The sequence below is a fragment of the Schistocerca serialis genome, chromosome 1 (assembly GCF_023864345.2).
Source record: "Schistocerca serialis cubense isolate TAMUIC-IGC-003099 chromosome 1, iqSchSeri2.2, whole genome shotgun sequence".
NCBI classification, from domain to species: Eukaryota; Metazoa; Arthropoda; class Insecta; order Orthoptera; family Acrididae; genus Schistocerca; species Schistocerca serialis.
In genome coordinates, this window is record NC_064638.1 from 360,836,175 (window position 1) to 360,854,750 (window position 18,576).

Below are 18,576 nucleotides of genomic sequence, written 5' to 3' on the forward strand. Positions count from 1 at the left end.
TTGTACAAGTTACGCCCATAGTGCGTCCCCATCTGCATCTATGATCATGATGGACTTTCCATGGCACCAGAAATCCAGCACGGTAGCCAGCCCGTTGTGGTGGGGTCGTCATGTACCCTCTAGGTTGTAGCCCCCTGACAACACAGGGATCGTACTGCTGATACCTGAGCTGCACCCTCCCCACGTCGGCCAAGGAGTAGATGCCCGTCTCCTTGGGGCATCAGGACTCCCGGCAACGGTCATCCTGCCAGGTGGCCCTTGCTGAGGTTGGGTGGCGCCCGTGGGGAGAGCCCCTGATCGGAGTGGGTGGTATCGGGGCGGACGTTTCGCAGATGAATAGTCAACACGTATCAGGTTGCTCTGCGGCCGAGTCTTTCAAAAGGAAAGGTACTATCTCTAGTTCTGGTTCTCCTGCCCTTTCCCCCTTGGCCACTCCCTGGGAGGAGGGACAGGCCCGCCGGCTTGGGGCGAAGTACTTCCCCCGCTATTTGGTCTGTTCTCGAACCGATGGGGGGACGTTCGCCACCTCCAAGCCCATGTTCTTTGTTCAGCACATTGAGGACATCTTCGGGGAAATCGAGGTTCTCAGCAAGATGCGTTCGGGGTCCGTTCTTATCAAGACCACCTCCACCACACAGTCGGCAGCGCTCCAGGCATGCGACCGCCTAGGGGATATCCCAGTATCCATTGTCCCACATCTGGCACTAAATAGGACGCAGGGGGTTATTTTTCATCGTGACCTCCTGCTACAATCTGATGAGGAGCTCAGGGCCAACCTGGAGCGCCGAGGCGTGCATTTCGTCCGGCGAGTCCACCGCGGCCCCAAAGACCGTCGCATCGACACTGGGGCCTTTATCCTCGCCTTCGAGGGGGACGTTCTCCCAAGGAAGGTAAAGGTGATGTGCTACCGGTGCGACGTGCGACCTTACGTCCCGCTTCCTATGCGCTGTTTTCGGTGTTTGCGCTTTGGGCACATGTCGTCACGGTGTGAGGCTGAGCCCCTTTGTGGCGACTGTGGACGTCCACTTCGTGAGCAACATACATACACCCCACCACCTCCGTGCGTTAATTGTCCTGGCATCCACTCGCCTAGATCCTCAGACTGCCCCGCATATCAGAAGGAGAAGAAGATACAAGAACTCAAAACTTTGGATCGTCTCTCTTATTCTGAGGCCAGGAAGAAGTATGACCGCCTCCATCCCGTGCCGTTGACCACTTCGTTTGCCTCAGTTGTGTCCACTCCTTCTGCGGTATCTTCACCCCTATCCTGTCCCCCCACCGCCTCCTCCCCCCATCCGGGGTCTCTGCCACCGCCTCCCAAATCCTTCCCTTCCAAATCCCCCTCCCCCGTGGCCCCCGCCCCCTCTGACCCAGGGGCCACACTTCCTCCTCCTCCTCCTCCCCCCCCCCCCCGCTGCCTGAGAAGCGATCCTCTTCTCAGGCGTCCATTGGGGAAACGTTCCGGACCTCAGCTTCTGAGGTCCGGCGTTCCAAAATGGACCCCGCGCGTGAGGACCTTCTTCGGGTCCAGCCCACCATCCCTGTGCCTCCTCGGACTTCCAAGAAGGCCTCCAAGAAAAAGTCTCTATCCCCCTCTCCACCCCGGCGCGTTTCGTCTGACGCTCCATCCATGAGTTGCTGCTCCCGGCCGTCCTCAGTTTCGCCGGGACGCTCTGCTGCCAGGCGTTCAGCTGGCCTCTCGTCGGCAAATGATGCTGCCCCTCCTACACCACCAGGGACAGCGGCCGCAGCTGGCAACGACTCGATGGAACAGGATCCGCCTCCCGCCAGTTGTAGCGTTGTTCCCTTGAAACCTGGCCCTCCGCAGCTGTCGAGGTGACCAGCTCTTCCCCCGTCTCGTTCCCCCTCTTTTTTGACTAGCGATGGCCTTGTTACATTGGAACATAAGAGGTATTCGATCTAATCGGGAGGAATTACAACTGCTCCTCCGCCTGCACTGTCCACTCGTCCTTGGTCTCCAGGAAACCAAGTTGCGCCCGACTGACCGTATTGCCTTTACCCACTATACCTCGGAGCGGTATGACCTCACCCCTGTGGACGGTATCCCAGCTCATGGTGGGGTCATGTTGCTCGTTCGGGACGATGTCTATTACCATCCCATCCCATTGACCACCCCACTCCAAGCAATAGCTGTTCGTATTACTCTTTCTGCTTTTACTTTTTCAGTTTGTACCATCTACACTCCATCGTCATCCACTGTTAGTCGGGCTGACATGATGCACCTGATTGTTCAGCTTCCCCCGCCGTTTTTATTGTTTGGCGACTTCAATGCCCATCATCCCCTTTGGGGCTCTCCTGCATCCTGTCAAAGAGGCTCACTCTTGGCGGATGTCTTCAACCATCTCAATCTTGTCTGTCTCAATACTGGCGCCCCGACTTTCCTCTCGGACTCTACTCATACCTACTCCCACTTGGACCTCTCGATCTGTTCTACCACTCTTGCCCATCGGTTCAAGTGGTATGTCCTTTCTGACACCTATTCAAGCGACCACTTCCCCTGTGTCGCTCGTCTCCTGCACCACACCCCATCCCCACGTCCTTCGAGCTGGAACATACCAAAAGCTGACTGGGGACTTTACTCCTCACTGGCGACCTTTCCAGACCACGATTTTCTCAGTTGTGACAGTCAGGTCGAATACCTCACGGCTGTTATCATCAATGCTGCCGAACGTTCCATTCCTCGTACTACTTCTTCTTCACATCGCGTTTCCGTCCCCTGGTGGATTGAGGCTTGTAGAGATGTTATCCGTGCTCGACGACGTGCTTTACGCACCTTTTACCGCCATCCTACGTTGGCGAATTGTATTGGATACAAACGACTCCGGGCGCAATGCCGTAGAGTCATCAAAGACAGCAAAAAAGCTTGTTGGGCCTCTTTCACCAGCTCCTTTAACAGTTTTACTCCCTCTTCTGTCGTATGGGGTGGCCTGCGCCGGCTGTCGGGCATTAAGGCCCACTCCTCGGTACCTGGCCTGACCTCAGATAATGAGGTCCTCGTTGATCCTGTGGCTGTCTCCAATGCCTTCGGCCGGTTTTTCGCGGAGGTTTCAAGCTCCGCCCATTACCACCCTGCCTTCCTTCCCAGGAAAGAGGCAGAAGAGGCTCGGCGACCTTCCTTCCACTCGCTGAATCTGGAAACTTATAATGCCCCCTTTACTATGCGGGAACTCGAACGTGCGCTTGCACTGTCCCGGTACTCTGCTCCGGGGCCAGATGCCATTCACATTCAGATGGTGGCACACCTTTCTCCGGCGGGCAAAAGCTTCCTCCTTCGTACCTACAATCGTGTCTGGACCGAAGGTCAGGTCCCCATGCGTTGGCGTGACACCGTCGTTGTTCCTATACCCAAACCCGTGAAGGATAGACACCTTCCTTCTAGTTACCACCCCATTTCTCTTACAAGCTGTGTCTGTAAGGTGATGGAGCGCATGGTTCATGCTCGGTTAGTTTGGATTCTTGAATCTCGACGGCTGCTTACCAATGTCCAATGCGGCTTTCGTCGCCGCCACTCCGCTGTTGACCACCTTGTGACCTTGTCGACATTCATCATGAACAACTTTTTGCGAAGGCGCCAAACGGTAGCCGTGTTCTTCGATTTGGAGAAGGCTTATGATACCAGTTGGAGAGGAGGTATCCTCCGCACTATGCACAGGTGGGGCCTACGCGGTCGCCTGTCCCTTTTTATTGATTCCTTTTTAACGGATCGAAAGTTTAGCGTACGTGTGGGTTCCGTATTGTCCGACGTCTTCCTCCAGGAGAACGGATTGCCTCAGGGCTCCGTCCTGAGCGTAGCCCTTTTGGCCATCGCGATCAATCCAATTATGGATTGCATTCCACCTAATGTCTCAGGCTCTCTCTTTGTCGATGACTTTGCAATCTACTGCAGTGCCCAGAGAACATGCCTCCTGGAGCGCTGCCTTCAGCATTGTCTAGACAGCCTATACTCATGGAGCGTGGCAAATGGCTTCCGGTTCTCTGAAGAGAAGATGGTTTGTATCAACTTCTGGCGATATAAAGCGTTCCTTCCGCCATCCTTACATCTCGGTCCCGTTGTTCTCCCATTCGTGGAAACAACTAAGTTTCTAGGGCTCACGTTGGACAGGAAACTGTGTTGGTCTCCGCAAGTCTCTTATTTGGCGGCCCATTGTACATGTTCCCTTAATGTCCTCAGAGTTCTTAGTGGTTCATCTTGGGGAGTGGATCGCACTGTCCTGCTCCGCTTGTATCGGTCCATAGTCCGATCGAAGCTGGATTACGGGAGCTTCGTCTACTCGTCTGCTCGGCCATCCCTCTTACGCCGTCTCAACTCCATCCACCATCGGGGGTTACGTCTTGCGACCGGAGCCTTCTACACTAGTCCTGTTGAGAGTCTTTATGCTGAAGCTGCTGAATTACCATTGACCTACCGGCACGACGTACTGCTGTGTCGGTATGCCTGCCGGCTGTTGTCTATGCCCGACCACCCCTCTTACCTGTCCTTCTTCGCCGATTCTCTCGACTGTCAGTACGGGTTGTATGTGTCTGCCCTGCTGCCCCCCGGAGTCCGCTTCCGTCGCTTGCTTCGACAATTGAATTTTGCCCTCCCTACCACCTTCAGAGAGGGTGAGAGCCCGACACCACCTTGGCTCCAGGCTCTGGTTCATATTTATCTCGACCTCAGCTCACTCCCGAAGGAGGGTACTCCGGCTGCAGTGTATTGCTCACGGTTTGTCGAACTTCGTGCTCGACTTGCCGGTCACACCTTTATTTACACCGATGGCTCCAAAACTGACGATGGTGTCGGCTGTGCCTTTGTCGTCGGGGCCGCCACCTTTAAATACCGGCTCCTCGACCAATGTTCCAGCTTTACGGCCGAGCTTTTTGCTCTCCATCAGGCTGTTCAGTATGCCCGCCGCCACCGCCATTCATCGTATGTACTCTGCTCTGACTCACTCAGTGCTCTTCAGAGCCTAGGAGCTCCCTATCCGGTCCATCCCTTGATTCAACGGATACGGCAGTCCCTCCATTCTTTCGCTGATAATGGTTCTTCTGTCAGCTTTCTGTGGGTTCCCGGACATGTAGGAGTGCCTGGGAATGAGGCTGCGGATGCTGCAGCCAAGGCTGCAGTCCTCCTGCCTTGGCCAGCCTCCCATTGTGTCCCGTCATCTGACATTCGTGGGGATGTTTGTAAGAGGCTTGTGTCGTTGTGGTGGGATGCTTGGTCATCCCTCCAAGGAAACAAGCTCCTGGCAGTAAAACCGCTCCCAACTGCTTGGACAACCTCCTCCCGACCATCTCGGCGAGAGGAGGTCCTTCTGACCAGGTTGCGGATTGGGCATTGCCGGTTTAGCCACCGCTACCTGCTCTCCGGTGACCCAGCCCCGCAGTGCCCTTGTGGTCAGGCATTAACAGTGCTCCATGTTTTATTGTCGTGTCCCCGCTTTAGTCAATCTCGTGTTGTCCTGTCCCTGCCACCTACTTTACTGGATATTTTAGCTGATGACGCTCGAGCAGCTGCTCATGTTCTGCGTTTTATAACTTTAACTGGCTTGTCCAAAGACATCTAACCTTTTTACTTCTTTTATCTGCATCTTTGTCAGGTCTTTCTGGTGTCCCCCCCTCCCCTTGAGTTTTACTAGATTCCATGTGCTCTAACAACGGTGACTGGGCGCTAATGACCTCAGTAGTTGAGTGCCCTTAAACCCCACCAAAAAAAAAAAAAAAATCTGTCAAATGTGAAACAATAAAATCATCTATTGTAATGTTCCTCATTTGTTGCTCACCCTCTGTTGTTGATAACACTTCCACAGTGTCCAGCACAAGTCCTGTGAACAACTTGAAAGTCAGATAGTTTGTATCAGCTTCCACTGCAGCTGGTGAAGAACTGCGTGACTGGATGTCTGCAATACATTTGTTCATAACTAAGATATGCAAATAGCTTTTGAATTCCACTGGCAAGGGATGGTCCTACCCATTGCCAGTTTCTCTTGTCTGGGAAAATAAGTTTTCAAGGCAGTCTTGGTTGAACCTTGAGGTCAATATATACTTCACATTGTAGCCATGTTTTAAATCAGAAAAACAACCCAGCAGTTACTGTATCAAGATGTATAATCCCTTTTGAAAAGGAAGTAAAGTTTTATGATTTCCTGATCTTATTTTTTCACAGATGGCGTAGAATCTTTGAAGAACTTCCTCTAGTCTCTCCATACAGAATCCAAAAGCACTTAAAATTGGTCGTTTGATGATAGGTACCCTCGAATCCATAATATTAAAAGTATCCTTTACCAACATGAAGAATTCTGCCATGTCCTTTTCTTCAGGCATTTCAAAAGAAATTGCCTCTGATACAGTGTTGTAAAAGAGTTGACAAGCAAGGTAAACGTGCTGTCACTCTCTTCCAGAAACTGTCAGATGAAGAGCAGTAAGTTTAGGGTACGGTTTTAGTTCCCCTTTATCTTCCAATGATAGCTGCTCAACTGCACATTCTGTTATTGCTTTTCTGTTGCCTAATGAAAGACTATCATACAAAAAGTGATTTCTCAAAAGTTTCACCATATGTGGTATATCACCAAATACCCAAATACATTTCATTTCATCATTTAGATTTATGAAGCACTTGTTTGTGTAGTCAATGTGAAATTCCTTTCACACTTTGCCAGTTCCCCTTTCTCCCCTGCCATCCCCCCCCCCCCCCTCCCCTTCCCTCCCCCCAGAATCAGATACAATACCAACAACGACAAATCCCACTTTCTGTCCCCCTTTGATGATACTGATCAGTAAATCCTGATTCATCACAGTATCAAAATTATAATGTAGAGGTTGCTTACAGGTTCCACATAAACCACATTCCATAACAACCTGTACCTTACTGTGTGCTCTGTAAATTGTGTCAGTTTTATGGTCGTAGCATTTGTGACTGTCCACATTCATTTCATCAAAGTTTACCACACACACACACACAGCCTCTGTGCTTCACTTAAGCTTCTTGCTTGCTTGCTCATCAAGTACAACACATCAGTCAAAATAACAGTAACACAGCAAAAATAATTAGATATCCTTCTTTGAAAGTCGAAAATCCCAGTAATGATATATCCATTATGTTTCTCAAGCAAGTACATGTTTTTCTGCACAGAGAGAGTAGAAGCAAGGCTTTGTTTATATCTTCCTGACTCCAGTGGGTGCTCTTCTTGGATTTCATGAGTCATTTACTTCGTGTATCCGTAAATATTTTTTCTAAATTTGGGTGTATTTGAGTCATTACAGCACATTGTCAATAACAAAGGCTTCCTCTGTCTGCTTAATGCATGAGCCAGTAATTTGTTTCTCACTCTCTGTGTATTGTTTTCAGCTATTAAATGCTGATTTTTCCCTATCAGTAGTGATATTCTGTTATCAAGTCTCTTTGTTTCATCTTCAATACTGCCTTTTTCTGTTTCTGCACTTTAATCCTTTTTTGTGTGTGACAGTGTAGCTAGTGTGATAAGTGCATGTTTACATATTTCACAATCTTTCCTTCTGTCATTTCTTTGTTGGATAGAAGATGAAGCAGCAGAAGTGCCCTCAGTAAGGTGCAATGTAGAAAATGCAGTCAGTTTTAACATCTTTGGCTGAAGTTTCATTAACACATCTTGGAGATCCCATAAATAATAATCTTCTTTAAAATGTATGATATAGATAACAGCACTTCTAACATTAATGCTATCACTTCTTCTAAAGGGCTGAACCCACCAAGAACAAGTTTCAGGATCTTTGGGAAACTTATTGTTGTCAATATAACTCTCTTTACTCTTCTGATTATAGTTTTCACACACAGCACAGTTTGGTGCTATCAATGTCAAGCAGAATGAATAAATTTGATGGAATACAAAACTTACTTGTTTCAACACATTAAGAACACTCACAGACTGAGCAGAGTTTCTTGACACTGACGTAATGCGCAGTACAGTGAAAAAATTTGGGCTCTGCACACTCCCCTGTGGGGGTCATGATTGGAGTCATGATTGCAGTTCACGTACAGCATCTCTGGCCTGTACTCAGGTTTCCTCTGCTGTCACCTCTTTTCTGGTAACCATCACATACATCCCATGGTGTGTGCCCTGTCCTTGGATCTGTCTTGACCTACCCTTTGGATGAAACCCCTCTGTTGACTCCATAGTTTTTTGCCACCTATTCCTGGCTGCCCTTGTTGTATTTCTGGGTTCAGAAGTGGTACAAGCTGATGGCTCCATGGTCACAGTACAAAAGAGTTTTGCTGTGTTGTCGCCGCCAGACACCACACTTGCTAGGTGGTAGCCTTTAAATCGGCCGCGGTCCATTAGTATACGACGGACCCACGTGTCACCACTATCAGTGATTGCAGACCGAGCGCCACCACACGGCAGGTCTATAGAGACTTACTAGCACTCGCCCAGTTGTACGGATGACTTAGCTAGCGATGCAACACTGACGAAGCCTCGTTTATTTGCAGAGAAGATAGTTAGAATAGCCTTCAGCTAAGTCAATGGCTGCGACCTAGCAAGGCGCCATAGCAATTGATAGTTATCGTATGAAGCATGTCTCATCAAGAACGATGTATACATATGATGGATTAAAGTTAAGTATTCCAGAAGCTACGTACTTTTCTGTATAGCGTTCATTACGTATCCTGTTTCAGACCTCACGCCATCCTGCGTGAGCTTATAGCGTGCATTTCGGCTTCCTCAAACAACACGGTGTTGGCACTTCTGCCGACACTTCATTTGCATACACACATGCAAGGTGCAGTGAACTATGCTCCCTGCCAAACAGATGCAGCATATTTAAGGCAGAACTGGTGGCCATCGCTTGAGCCATCAGTCACATTTGTTGCTGCACCAGCAAGATGTTCTTAATTGGCAGTGACTCGCTGAGTAGTCTTCAGGTTATCAATGAGTGCTACCCTCGAAACCCATTGGTTGTGACTATCCAGGATCTCTTTTTCTGACCTCCAGCAACCTGGATGGTCAGTCACTTTGTCTGGGCCCCACACCATGGTGGGATCTCAAGTAACAAACATGCTGAATGGTTGGCCAAGTTGGCTACCAGGATGGTAGGAGGTGAGGATAATGGAACTGGACCTTCAGTTGACTCTAAGCTCTATGTCATCAATTGTTGGAGACTTGGAACATGGGTTGGTGTGCCATGGTTTCAACACACAAACTGCAAGTGGTAAAGGGAAAAATGACCATGTGGCAGTCTTCCTTTCAAGCTTCTCACAGGGAGTCCATCATTCTGTTGCCTTCACATTGACCATGCTTGGCTGACTTGTAGCCACATGCTATGATGTGAGGATCCACCCCACAATCAGTGGGTGTGTGTCTGATGGTGGCCCTCATCCTACTGGACTCTGGACTGCCTTAATTTGGCCACCTTCCAGTGAGACCTTTAACTTGCTGACATGCTGCCTGTGGTGCTAATAGGCAATGCCAGAGTAGCTGATCTGGTTTTACATGATACCCATGAAGGTGGTTTGTACTCCTTTCTGTGAGTTAGGGCACATTGGCTCCATCTGTTGCTTGAGAGATTGGAGGGGCCCCTATTGTCTGCTGTGATACAGGGGCCCATGGCTGCCTTGCTCTTTGGTGTGGCCTGGCTTCTACCCTGCCCACCTTTTTAATTCTTCATATTCTTTTACATCTGTTGTTGGTTTACTGTCTTGTCATCATTGTTCTCTTTCCTGAAATTTCACCAACTTGTCTGTATTGCTACTTTTCTTGTGCTAATGGAGGGAGAGGAAACACCATTCGTATGCAGAGAGGTGCCTCTCCCATCACATAACATGTCCCAAGGGCCTTCAGGGGCTTTCTGGGTAGAACAACTCACCCAGATTACCTTCTTCGATCTCTCTCCCTTTTACTTGCTTCTGTCTCTTGTTTTTATGGATACTCAGCTACAATTGGGTTCATCAGAATTTGTCTTCTGTCCTACCTATCTGAGCTGCTTTCCACCTTGATGCATATAGGCTAGAGGGACTGATGACCTTGTACTGTGGTCCTGTTAAAACCATAAATCCAATCCAATTATTAAGTCAGTTCTTAACATTTGCTTCACTTGATTTGTGTATTTTTGACTCATTCCCCATCTTTAAAGTTTTGATTTATGAAGAGATCTAAGTGAATAAAATGCCAGATGTGTTCACTAATTTAAAACTGTGTTCTGTAAGGGATATAGATGATTAATTGCATGCAATGGATTTTGTAGCTGCTCTGTGTTTTATGGTCTACATCTACATGATTACTCTGCAATTCACATTTAAGTGCTTGGCAGAGGGTTCATGGAACCACAATCATACTATCTCTCTACCATTCCACTCCCGAACAGTGTGCGGGAAAAATAACAGAACAGGAATAAAAATGATTAAGGACAAATATCCTTAATGACAGTGAGATTTTTATTATTGTAAAGAAATGTTGTTATTAAAATGTCTGCTTGTGTCTGTGTATGTGCGGATGGATATGTGTGTGTGTGTGTGAGTGTGTATACCTGTCCTTTTTTCCCCCTAAGGTAAGTCTTTCCGCTCCTGGGATTGGAATGACTCCTTACCCTCTCCCTTAAAACCCACATCCTTTCATCTTTCCTTCTCCTTCCCTCTTTCCTGATGAAGCAACCATTTGTTGCGAAAGCTTGAATTTTGTGTGTATGTTTGTGTGTCTATCGACCTGCCAGCACTTTCGTTTGGTAAGTCACATCATCTTTGTTTTTAGATATATTTTTCCCACGTGGAATGTTTCCCTCTATTATATTGTTATTATAAATTAAAGATAGATTTAGTTAGAAATTGCAGGTTGTTTGGCTGAACAGAAGCAAATATGATTACACTTTAAAATTTACAACATGTGTGCACCCCCCCCCCCCCTTTCCTACACACACACACACACACACACACACACACACACACACACACACATGGAGAGGGAGAGGGTGGAGAGAAGAGATACGCATGTGACAACTTTGCTCAACATATCTTTAAAAGAAGGAAAAGGGAGCTGCTGTTCAGAATATCCATTGGAAAATAAAAATCATAGAGCAAAAAGCAGACATGCATAATTTCTCTCTTGTCTAGTTTAAACATTCTGATGAAGATTTCCCATGCTCGTTTAGGCAAATGCTAGGCTGATCCCCAAATTTTGCATCAGAGAATATGACACAAAAACAGTTAAAATAAACAAACAAACAAAACAAAATTTACAAGAGTCTCAAACAGTTGGCACTCTCCACTTCTTTCCCTTGGGTTAACTTGATGACTGTGGCACCAGGAAGGGTATCCTGCCTCAGAGTTAAGTAATAAAATAGTAATTGCCTAATCCTGAAAAAGCAGTCCCTGTACTAGATGCTGTAAATGCTATGGAAAAGAAGAAGAAGTTGCACAGGAACCCATTTCTCATATGATGAGCATACACCTAATATTTGTGTTCTACAGATTTCATTTTGTGCAATAATTTCAATAAGTGCCATTAATTTCTGTATGAATAAGTGAAACTTGTTGTTATATTAGTTTCAATAGTATTCTTCGAACTACTATTTGACATTTAAGGATTGTTTCTATTTAATGCTATAGCTTTTCCTTTTTAACATAATCTATATTTGTGTTCTAGCATTAAGAGTCTTTTGCTCCCACCATGAATGTAACTGTGAGAATTTACCACCTGTATTTTTCAGGCTGTCACACAAGACATAGAACCAGCAGCTGTTAAAGGAATTGGATTTGATGCTACATGTTCTTTAGTTGTCCTTGACAAAACAGGAAATCCACTTTCAGTAAGCCCAACAGGTATTTATTTATTTATTTGAGAAAATTAACTGGTGAATACTGTTGTGCTAAATGTCCATTCTCATGTAAAACATGAATGACCTCTCAAAAATTTGGAATTTCTTTTTTTCATTAAGTCAGTCATATTTTGTAGATCCTGTGGAATAGAGTTCTGCATATGGAAAGGAGTCGAGAATGTGCATTTTATTTAAGTGAAATATAGTGCAATGACTTTAAGTTATAAAACAGTGTTACAGTGATAATATTAGTTATGTGTAACATAATACATTACTTTTTAAAACAAATGAGTTGTTGCAGTGATTAGACATAGGACTCATATTTGGGAGAACTGTCCAACCATCCAGATTAAGATTTCCTGTGAATTAGAGAAATCACTTAATGTGAAAGCTGAAATTAATTTGAAAGGGCATGGCTGAGTTCCTTCCCCATCCTTCCTTAATCCAAGCCTATGCTCCATCTCTGATGATCTCATCATAAGCAGGTTGTTAAACTTAACTCTTCTTTTTTAAAGATTTCTATGAAGATGTTCTTCAGTGTTGTAGGAGGGGCTATCCAGCCAAAAGTTTACAATCATAGCCCTTTTGCATCTTGCAAAACTCTGTTACTTCTGTGGTGTCTGATAGCCTTATTGTTATTAATGTTTTTAATAGTTATTTTACACATTTATTGCTATGATGCAGTTCTAATAATTATAATTACAATCCTTTGAAAAACTATGTAAGATACTCATTCCTAATGTGAGTAAACTCACTACTGTATTCAGAAATTTTACAGTTATTTTTATCATGATACCATCATTTTATTTGGTAAAAAATTGTGACAAGTAACCTAAAGCTGAGAAATTTTAAAATTTTGAGGAATCTCTCGTGGCTCTGTCATCTAAAGGATCTAAAAATCTAACTTTCCATTGCTCTTTATCAATTTTGTGCATAGTATTAATACTTTTTAAATATTAATTACTCTTAACATTGTATAAAATTTTCAAAAATCTTTGCAGACTGCGAAAACCTTCTTTATTTCATATTCTTCACTTCAATCCATGACTGAGCAAAATGGCACAGTAGTTAACACATTGGCCTCGCATTCGGTAGGACGACGGTTTAAACCCATGTCTGGCTTTCCTGATTTAGGTTTCCCATGATTTCCCTAAATCGCTTCAGGCAAATGCTGGGATGGTTCCTTTGAAAGGATCTGTATGATTTCTTTCCCCATCTTTTCCTAATCTGAGCTTGTCCTCCATCTCTAATGATCTCATTGTTGATGGGATGTTAAACACTAATCTCCTCCTCCTCCTCCTTTAATCCATGTGTAACCACTTTCAACTGTTGAACAGGCACTGAGGGTAGGAATAAGGTGTGGGTATCCAGGGAGGGTATTTCTTTTTTTAATGAATAACAGGCAATGATTTACCGTAGGTAAAAGCACACTATAAGTCAGTACTCAGGGTACAAAGTGCGCATCAGGGAAACACGGACATGCCACCAACGGACTGAAAGGGCCATCTCGGCTAAGTCACAGAGTGGATCAGGAAAGTGCAGCAAGAAGGTACATTTTTCGGTTGGAGATAGTCATAGATAGAGGATCCTCTATGGATCCACCACCCTTTTCCCATCTACCAGAATTCAATGTGATCATTCTCCCATGGTTACTTCACCAGACAACTCGTGGCTGGAGAGAGATAAAATTTTCCAGTCCAGAGTTCTCAATAAAATATCCCCAAAGCCCTTCAGGCAGGTTGCTGCCTGCACATTGTAACCTACAAATTCAGTTTGCCTGTGTCTCCCAAGATATGTGATGTATGGTTCCTTCAACAGTTTTTTTGTTGAGCTGACCTTAGTGTTAGAGGAACATTGAAATTTAACAAAGAAAATGGTCTTCAGTGTGCTAGACAGTGGGTTATGGAATAAGAATGCACTTTGATGAAAACTCATGAAGAAATGTACAATAACACTAAACTTTCAGAAATTTCATTAATTTCGGCTGGTCCCGGCGGAGGTTCGAGTCCTCCCTTGGGCATGGGTGTGTGTGTTTGTCCTTCGGATAATTTAGGTTAAGTAGTGTGTAAGCTTAGGGACTGATGACCTTAGCAGTTAAGTCCCATAAGATTTCACACACATTTGAACATTTTTTTGCATTAATTTTTTGGGAATAAAAGGAAAAAAATTAAAAGTAAGAAATGTAAGGTAAGACTATTGATATAGCAGTAAAAACATCACTTGTTATACCTTCCTCTGAAAAGATATACAAGGTACTGTGAATGCTTTATAAATGCTTCTAGAAAAATAAACGAACCATAAAGGTTTTAGAACCTTCTAAATTAGGGCACCTTTTTCTAAAACTGAGGAACTTTATTTTGAAGTTCACTTTTTTAAAATCATTGAGTGTTATTGTCTGCTTTATTTTCACATTTTCTCATAAATAATTTTTTTTGTATTACTTAAGTTGTGCTATCATTTTTAGTTATATTGTTATCAACAACTAAAATTTAATTTTTATTTATCTTCATTCAATTAAAAGAAAATGATGTTGTGGCAGTTGCAAATCTGCAGAATTGATATTGAATAAATATCTGCAACCACTATTATTTTCTTTTAATTACAGTGATACAAAATTATTTTGGACTTCATCCAAAATGTTTTATTTGATAAAGCTGTAGGAGACAGTGGTTGGTTGTTTCTTTAATATAAATTCCATAAAACATCACTGGATTTTCAAATCTATTGTGAATAAAATAATTATAAAATAATACTTTGGTATACAGGGTGATTCTGTGATGATGTTACAACCTTTCAGGGATGAATGAGAAGGGCAAATGTATGAATTTGAAGTGAAGGACACTGGTCCAGTAATTATGGTGTTGAAACTTATAGCGGAAAATTGTTCTGATATCTCTGACAACTGAATATGTGTACCGGTACTGTTGTTGCTGAGATTGTATGGTGGGCAACTTTCAGAGAAGAAGAGAAAAATATTCAGTAAGCATGGGCTGTAAAATTCATACCTTGAGACCTTTGAGCACTTGTTTAGTAGAAGAGCTGTATTTCACAGTAGCAAAGATGGACATACACTCATAGCTCTTAAGGTATGAATTTTAGAGTACATGCTCACTAGACTTTTTTCCTTGTTTTGGTCCACCTCTGAAAGTTGCTCACCCAACAATCTTAACAACGGGAGTATCACGTATTCTACTGTTGGAGGTATGGGAACAGATTTTGCTTATAACTTTCGAAATGAGTGCTCCTGGATCAGGATCCCGTACCTCAAATCGATACATTTACCCTTCCCCATCATCCCTGAAAATTTGTTACATCATCATGGAATCACCATGTATATTATTGCAATATAAAACTAGGATAATATTTATCTTTGTTGATTGTGCATACAGGAATTTTTGTTGTTTTATTTCAGGCAATAATGAACAGAATATTATTTTGTGGATGGATCATCGTGCAATTGAAGAAGCAGATTTAATAAACAGTCTGAAGAACCCAGTCTTAAATTATGTTGGTGGAAAAATATCGTTGGAAATGGAGACACCGAAACTTCTCTGGCTCAAGAAAAATTTAAAGAGTCAGTGTTGGGATAAGGCAGGATATTTCTTTGACTTACCTGACTTCCTAACTTGGAAAGCAACAGATTCAGAATCTCGGTAATAATTCAAAAACAAAAAACTGTAGAGAGATAAAAATAAGTAAAATTATTACACAAAATTTACCTTTTAAAAATTGGAATTTGGGTTTCTTTGTCCATGTTCCTTGGATCTTGAGGAAGAACTTTCCAAAAAATGAGTTATGGTGTACACTAACAAAGAGCAGTAGTGGCTAGGAAACTAATTCTTTATACTGTATCAACAGCATACAGTTATTTGAAGAGTGCTTGTAAAATTTTAATTATCACCTAAAAAAAAATAAATCAAACTGCAGCCCTGGAACTTGGTGGTGGTGTTAGTCCTTCAACTTAAAATGTGGTGCATTTTGCCCAATCATGAATGTGATGGCAGAGACCATGAACATAGGAGTTTGCATTTTGGCCATTCAGCAAGTATTCTACCATCAAAATTAGATCATTGTCATTCTGTAAATGCCTGCTGTGTACTGGTTACACAATATTTTCATCAGAGGAAATAGGAGGAAGTCCTCGGGTGCTATGCCATGAGAATTTGTGGAATGGAGGCAGGGGCAGAGGGTAAGAGGAGGCAGCAGAATGTGCTGGAGTATTGTCATCGACCAAAATCAGCCCCTTGAACAGCTTACTGTGATGTTTTGTCTTGATAGCCCATCATCAACATTGTCAGGAGGTTTCAGCAGGATACTCCTGCAGTGGGATGCCCCTTATGAGAGTAATCTGTTATCAGCACACCATGGCTGTACTTAAACACAAACAGCACCACCTTGCCCAGTGAGGGGTGGCTCTTCATTTTTTCTGTCTTGGGATCACAGTGATGGGCACAGGACTTTAGCTTTATGATTAGATGGCTGAAGAAGTCATCTCAGTTAGCCTGCCACAGTTGCAATATTTTCACTGACTCTGCCTGCCATTCAACGTGCATTTTGAATGTGTGTGAGTAGTCACAGAAGCCAGTGATCTGTGATCTTTGTTGTCATTCAAGAGGTTGAAAACTGCTCTATGACAGATTTTCACTTTTTCCACTATTACTTGGCTGCATTAAGCTGGTGTTTGAGCATCAGGGTCTCCCCTTCTCTTGCACTTCCCAGTTTTTCACTCAAAGAGGTAGTCTACCATTTCAGTTTTTGTTATTCGGAGTTGTTTACTCACACTGTAAGTTGAACTGTGTACTTTTAAATGTGTTGCTCCATGACATATTTAATTTGTCATGTAAATTTAAACACATGCACAAATGTGCACTGTTATGCAGTTTCAAATGTAACAAGTATCAGTGGACTGTTGTGTGTGGACACCACTAGTTACACAAGGTGCTTTATAACTGTTGTTTGTATTTGTGACAAACCTGTTTTCATTGTTAACAAACTTAAGTGGAATGTGCTACATACTAACCACTATAATGTCAACATGGCAAGTGTGTTAGTCGTAATGAACAGGACATATAACAAGTTTTTTTGAAGATCAGAAGATGACAGTCTTAACTGTTGAAATCGACTGTGTGTGTGTGTGTGTGTGTGTGTGTGTGTGTGTGTGTGTCTATTATTGATGAAGACTTTAATGGCCAAAGGCTTTAATTGTGAGAGTCTTTTTGTTATTCCTATCGGCGAGTCAGCCTCTCCGCTATATGGTGAGTAGCAACTTTCCTTCTCATAATATTGTTACATTCCATCATGGATTTTCCATTGTTTGATTTTTTCCTGATCCAGTGCTGTTTTCCTTTGTTACTATTTTCATTTGGATCACTATACTCAATGTCCATCCTTCTTTGTTGTCTTTCCTGTGTTTCTCTTGTTGCCTTACAAACCGCACTCCACGCTCTACTTACGAGTCACACTGTATCAACCATCTCGGCTGTGCACAACAGACGGCTACAAGACCACACTGATTGTTGGTGCAGCATCTTATGTCCCACATTACTCCTGCTGATATAATTATTCCTATACTTTCAGATTGATCACTTTCCCAGTGTCATTTCTCATATTTTTGTGTGTTAACTCCCACACCTTTCTGGTGCTACAGGATCTTGTATCTCAACCTACGAACCCCTTCCCCACCTCCCACACTTTCTCCATTCTATCCCAGTTCACACCCACTAATTCCATCTCATCCAGTCATGTGTGCTATCCCCCTTCTTCACACTTTCCACCCTCAGACCTGCTACCCACATATATAGTTATTCTCTACTTTGATCCTTGTGACAACTGAGTGTGGTTTCAGTTGCCTCAGACTGCAGTTTTTTGTGGTGTGTGTGTGTGTGTGTGTGTGTGTGTGTGTGTGTGTGTGTGTGTGTGTGTGTATTGTTGATGAAGGTCTTAATGGCTGAAAGCTATAATTGTGAGTGTCTTTTTGTTGTGCCTATCTGCGTCTCACCATCTCTGCTAAATGGTGAGTAGCAACTTTCGTTCTCATAATATAATTTTATGTTTTCATGAGGGTTGTTCATCTTTTGTGCCATTAATTAAAATAGTGGTATCATCTGCGTATCTATAGTAGTATATGATATTTTTGAGGAGGTGGTGACTGGAATTCAGGATTTTGTCTTCTTAATTACTTGTAAATATTTCATCTAACAATCTGGAAAGGTTTGAGCCCATTGCCAGGCCATGTGTTTGCAGATTTTATTGTTAAATTTGAAATAGTTGAGTGTAAGTGTGAATTTGAGTAGGTCCATTAGTTCAGTAATGTGAGTTGAAGGGATTTTTTTTGTGCTTTTGTAGGTTGACATAAATTATCTGTGGTATGGCACCTACTGGCATAGAGGAATAAAGGTTTTGTATGTCAAATGAAGCAAGTGTGGTTCCATCAGGAACTTCTATGTTTTTGACATGTGTGAACTCTGCTGTGTGTTCTCTTATTATTGAAGGTGTTTGCGTCTTTGAGAATTCTGAAGAGCATTTTGTTGAGTTTGAATAATGATCTGTTCCTATAGTAGACCTTACCTTAGAGTAAAGAATAGCAGACATCAGTGTGATATTTATCACAAGTCTACGACAACACATACTACAATCTGCAATTCCTCCTGTCACCCCACAGCCCACAAAATGGCAGTATACTGGAACTTGATCAATAGAGCTATCCAATTACCACTTTCTGAAGATGAATTTACTGAAACAGCATTTTTTTTCTCCACTAGACAGTGCCATAAGTTCCTCCAAAAAATTGTA

General features: G+C 43.6%; 1 protein-coding gene across 2 annotated transcripts in view; it reads left to right on the forward strand.

Moving 5' to 3' along the window:
• Positions 1-18,576, forward strand: part of LOC126470320 (FGGY carbohydrate kinase domain-containing protein) — a 139,872-nt gene that overhangs the window by 36,837 nt on the left and 84,459 nt on the right. For both annotated transcript variants that reach the window (XM_050098101.1, XM_050098110.1), the window contains exons 3-4: positions 11,677-11,788; positions 15,197-15,437. In XM_050098101.1, the coding sequence (XP_049954058.1) occupies positions 11,677-11,788; positions 15,197-15,437 (353 nt within the window). The remainder of the gene's footprint in view (positions 1-11,676; positions 11,789-15,196; positions 15,438-18,576) is intronic.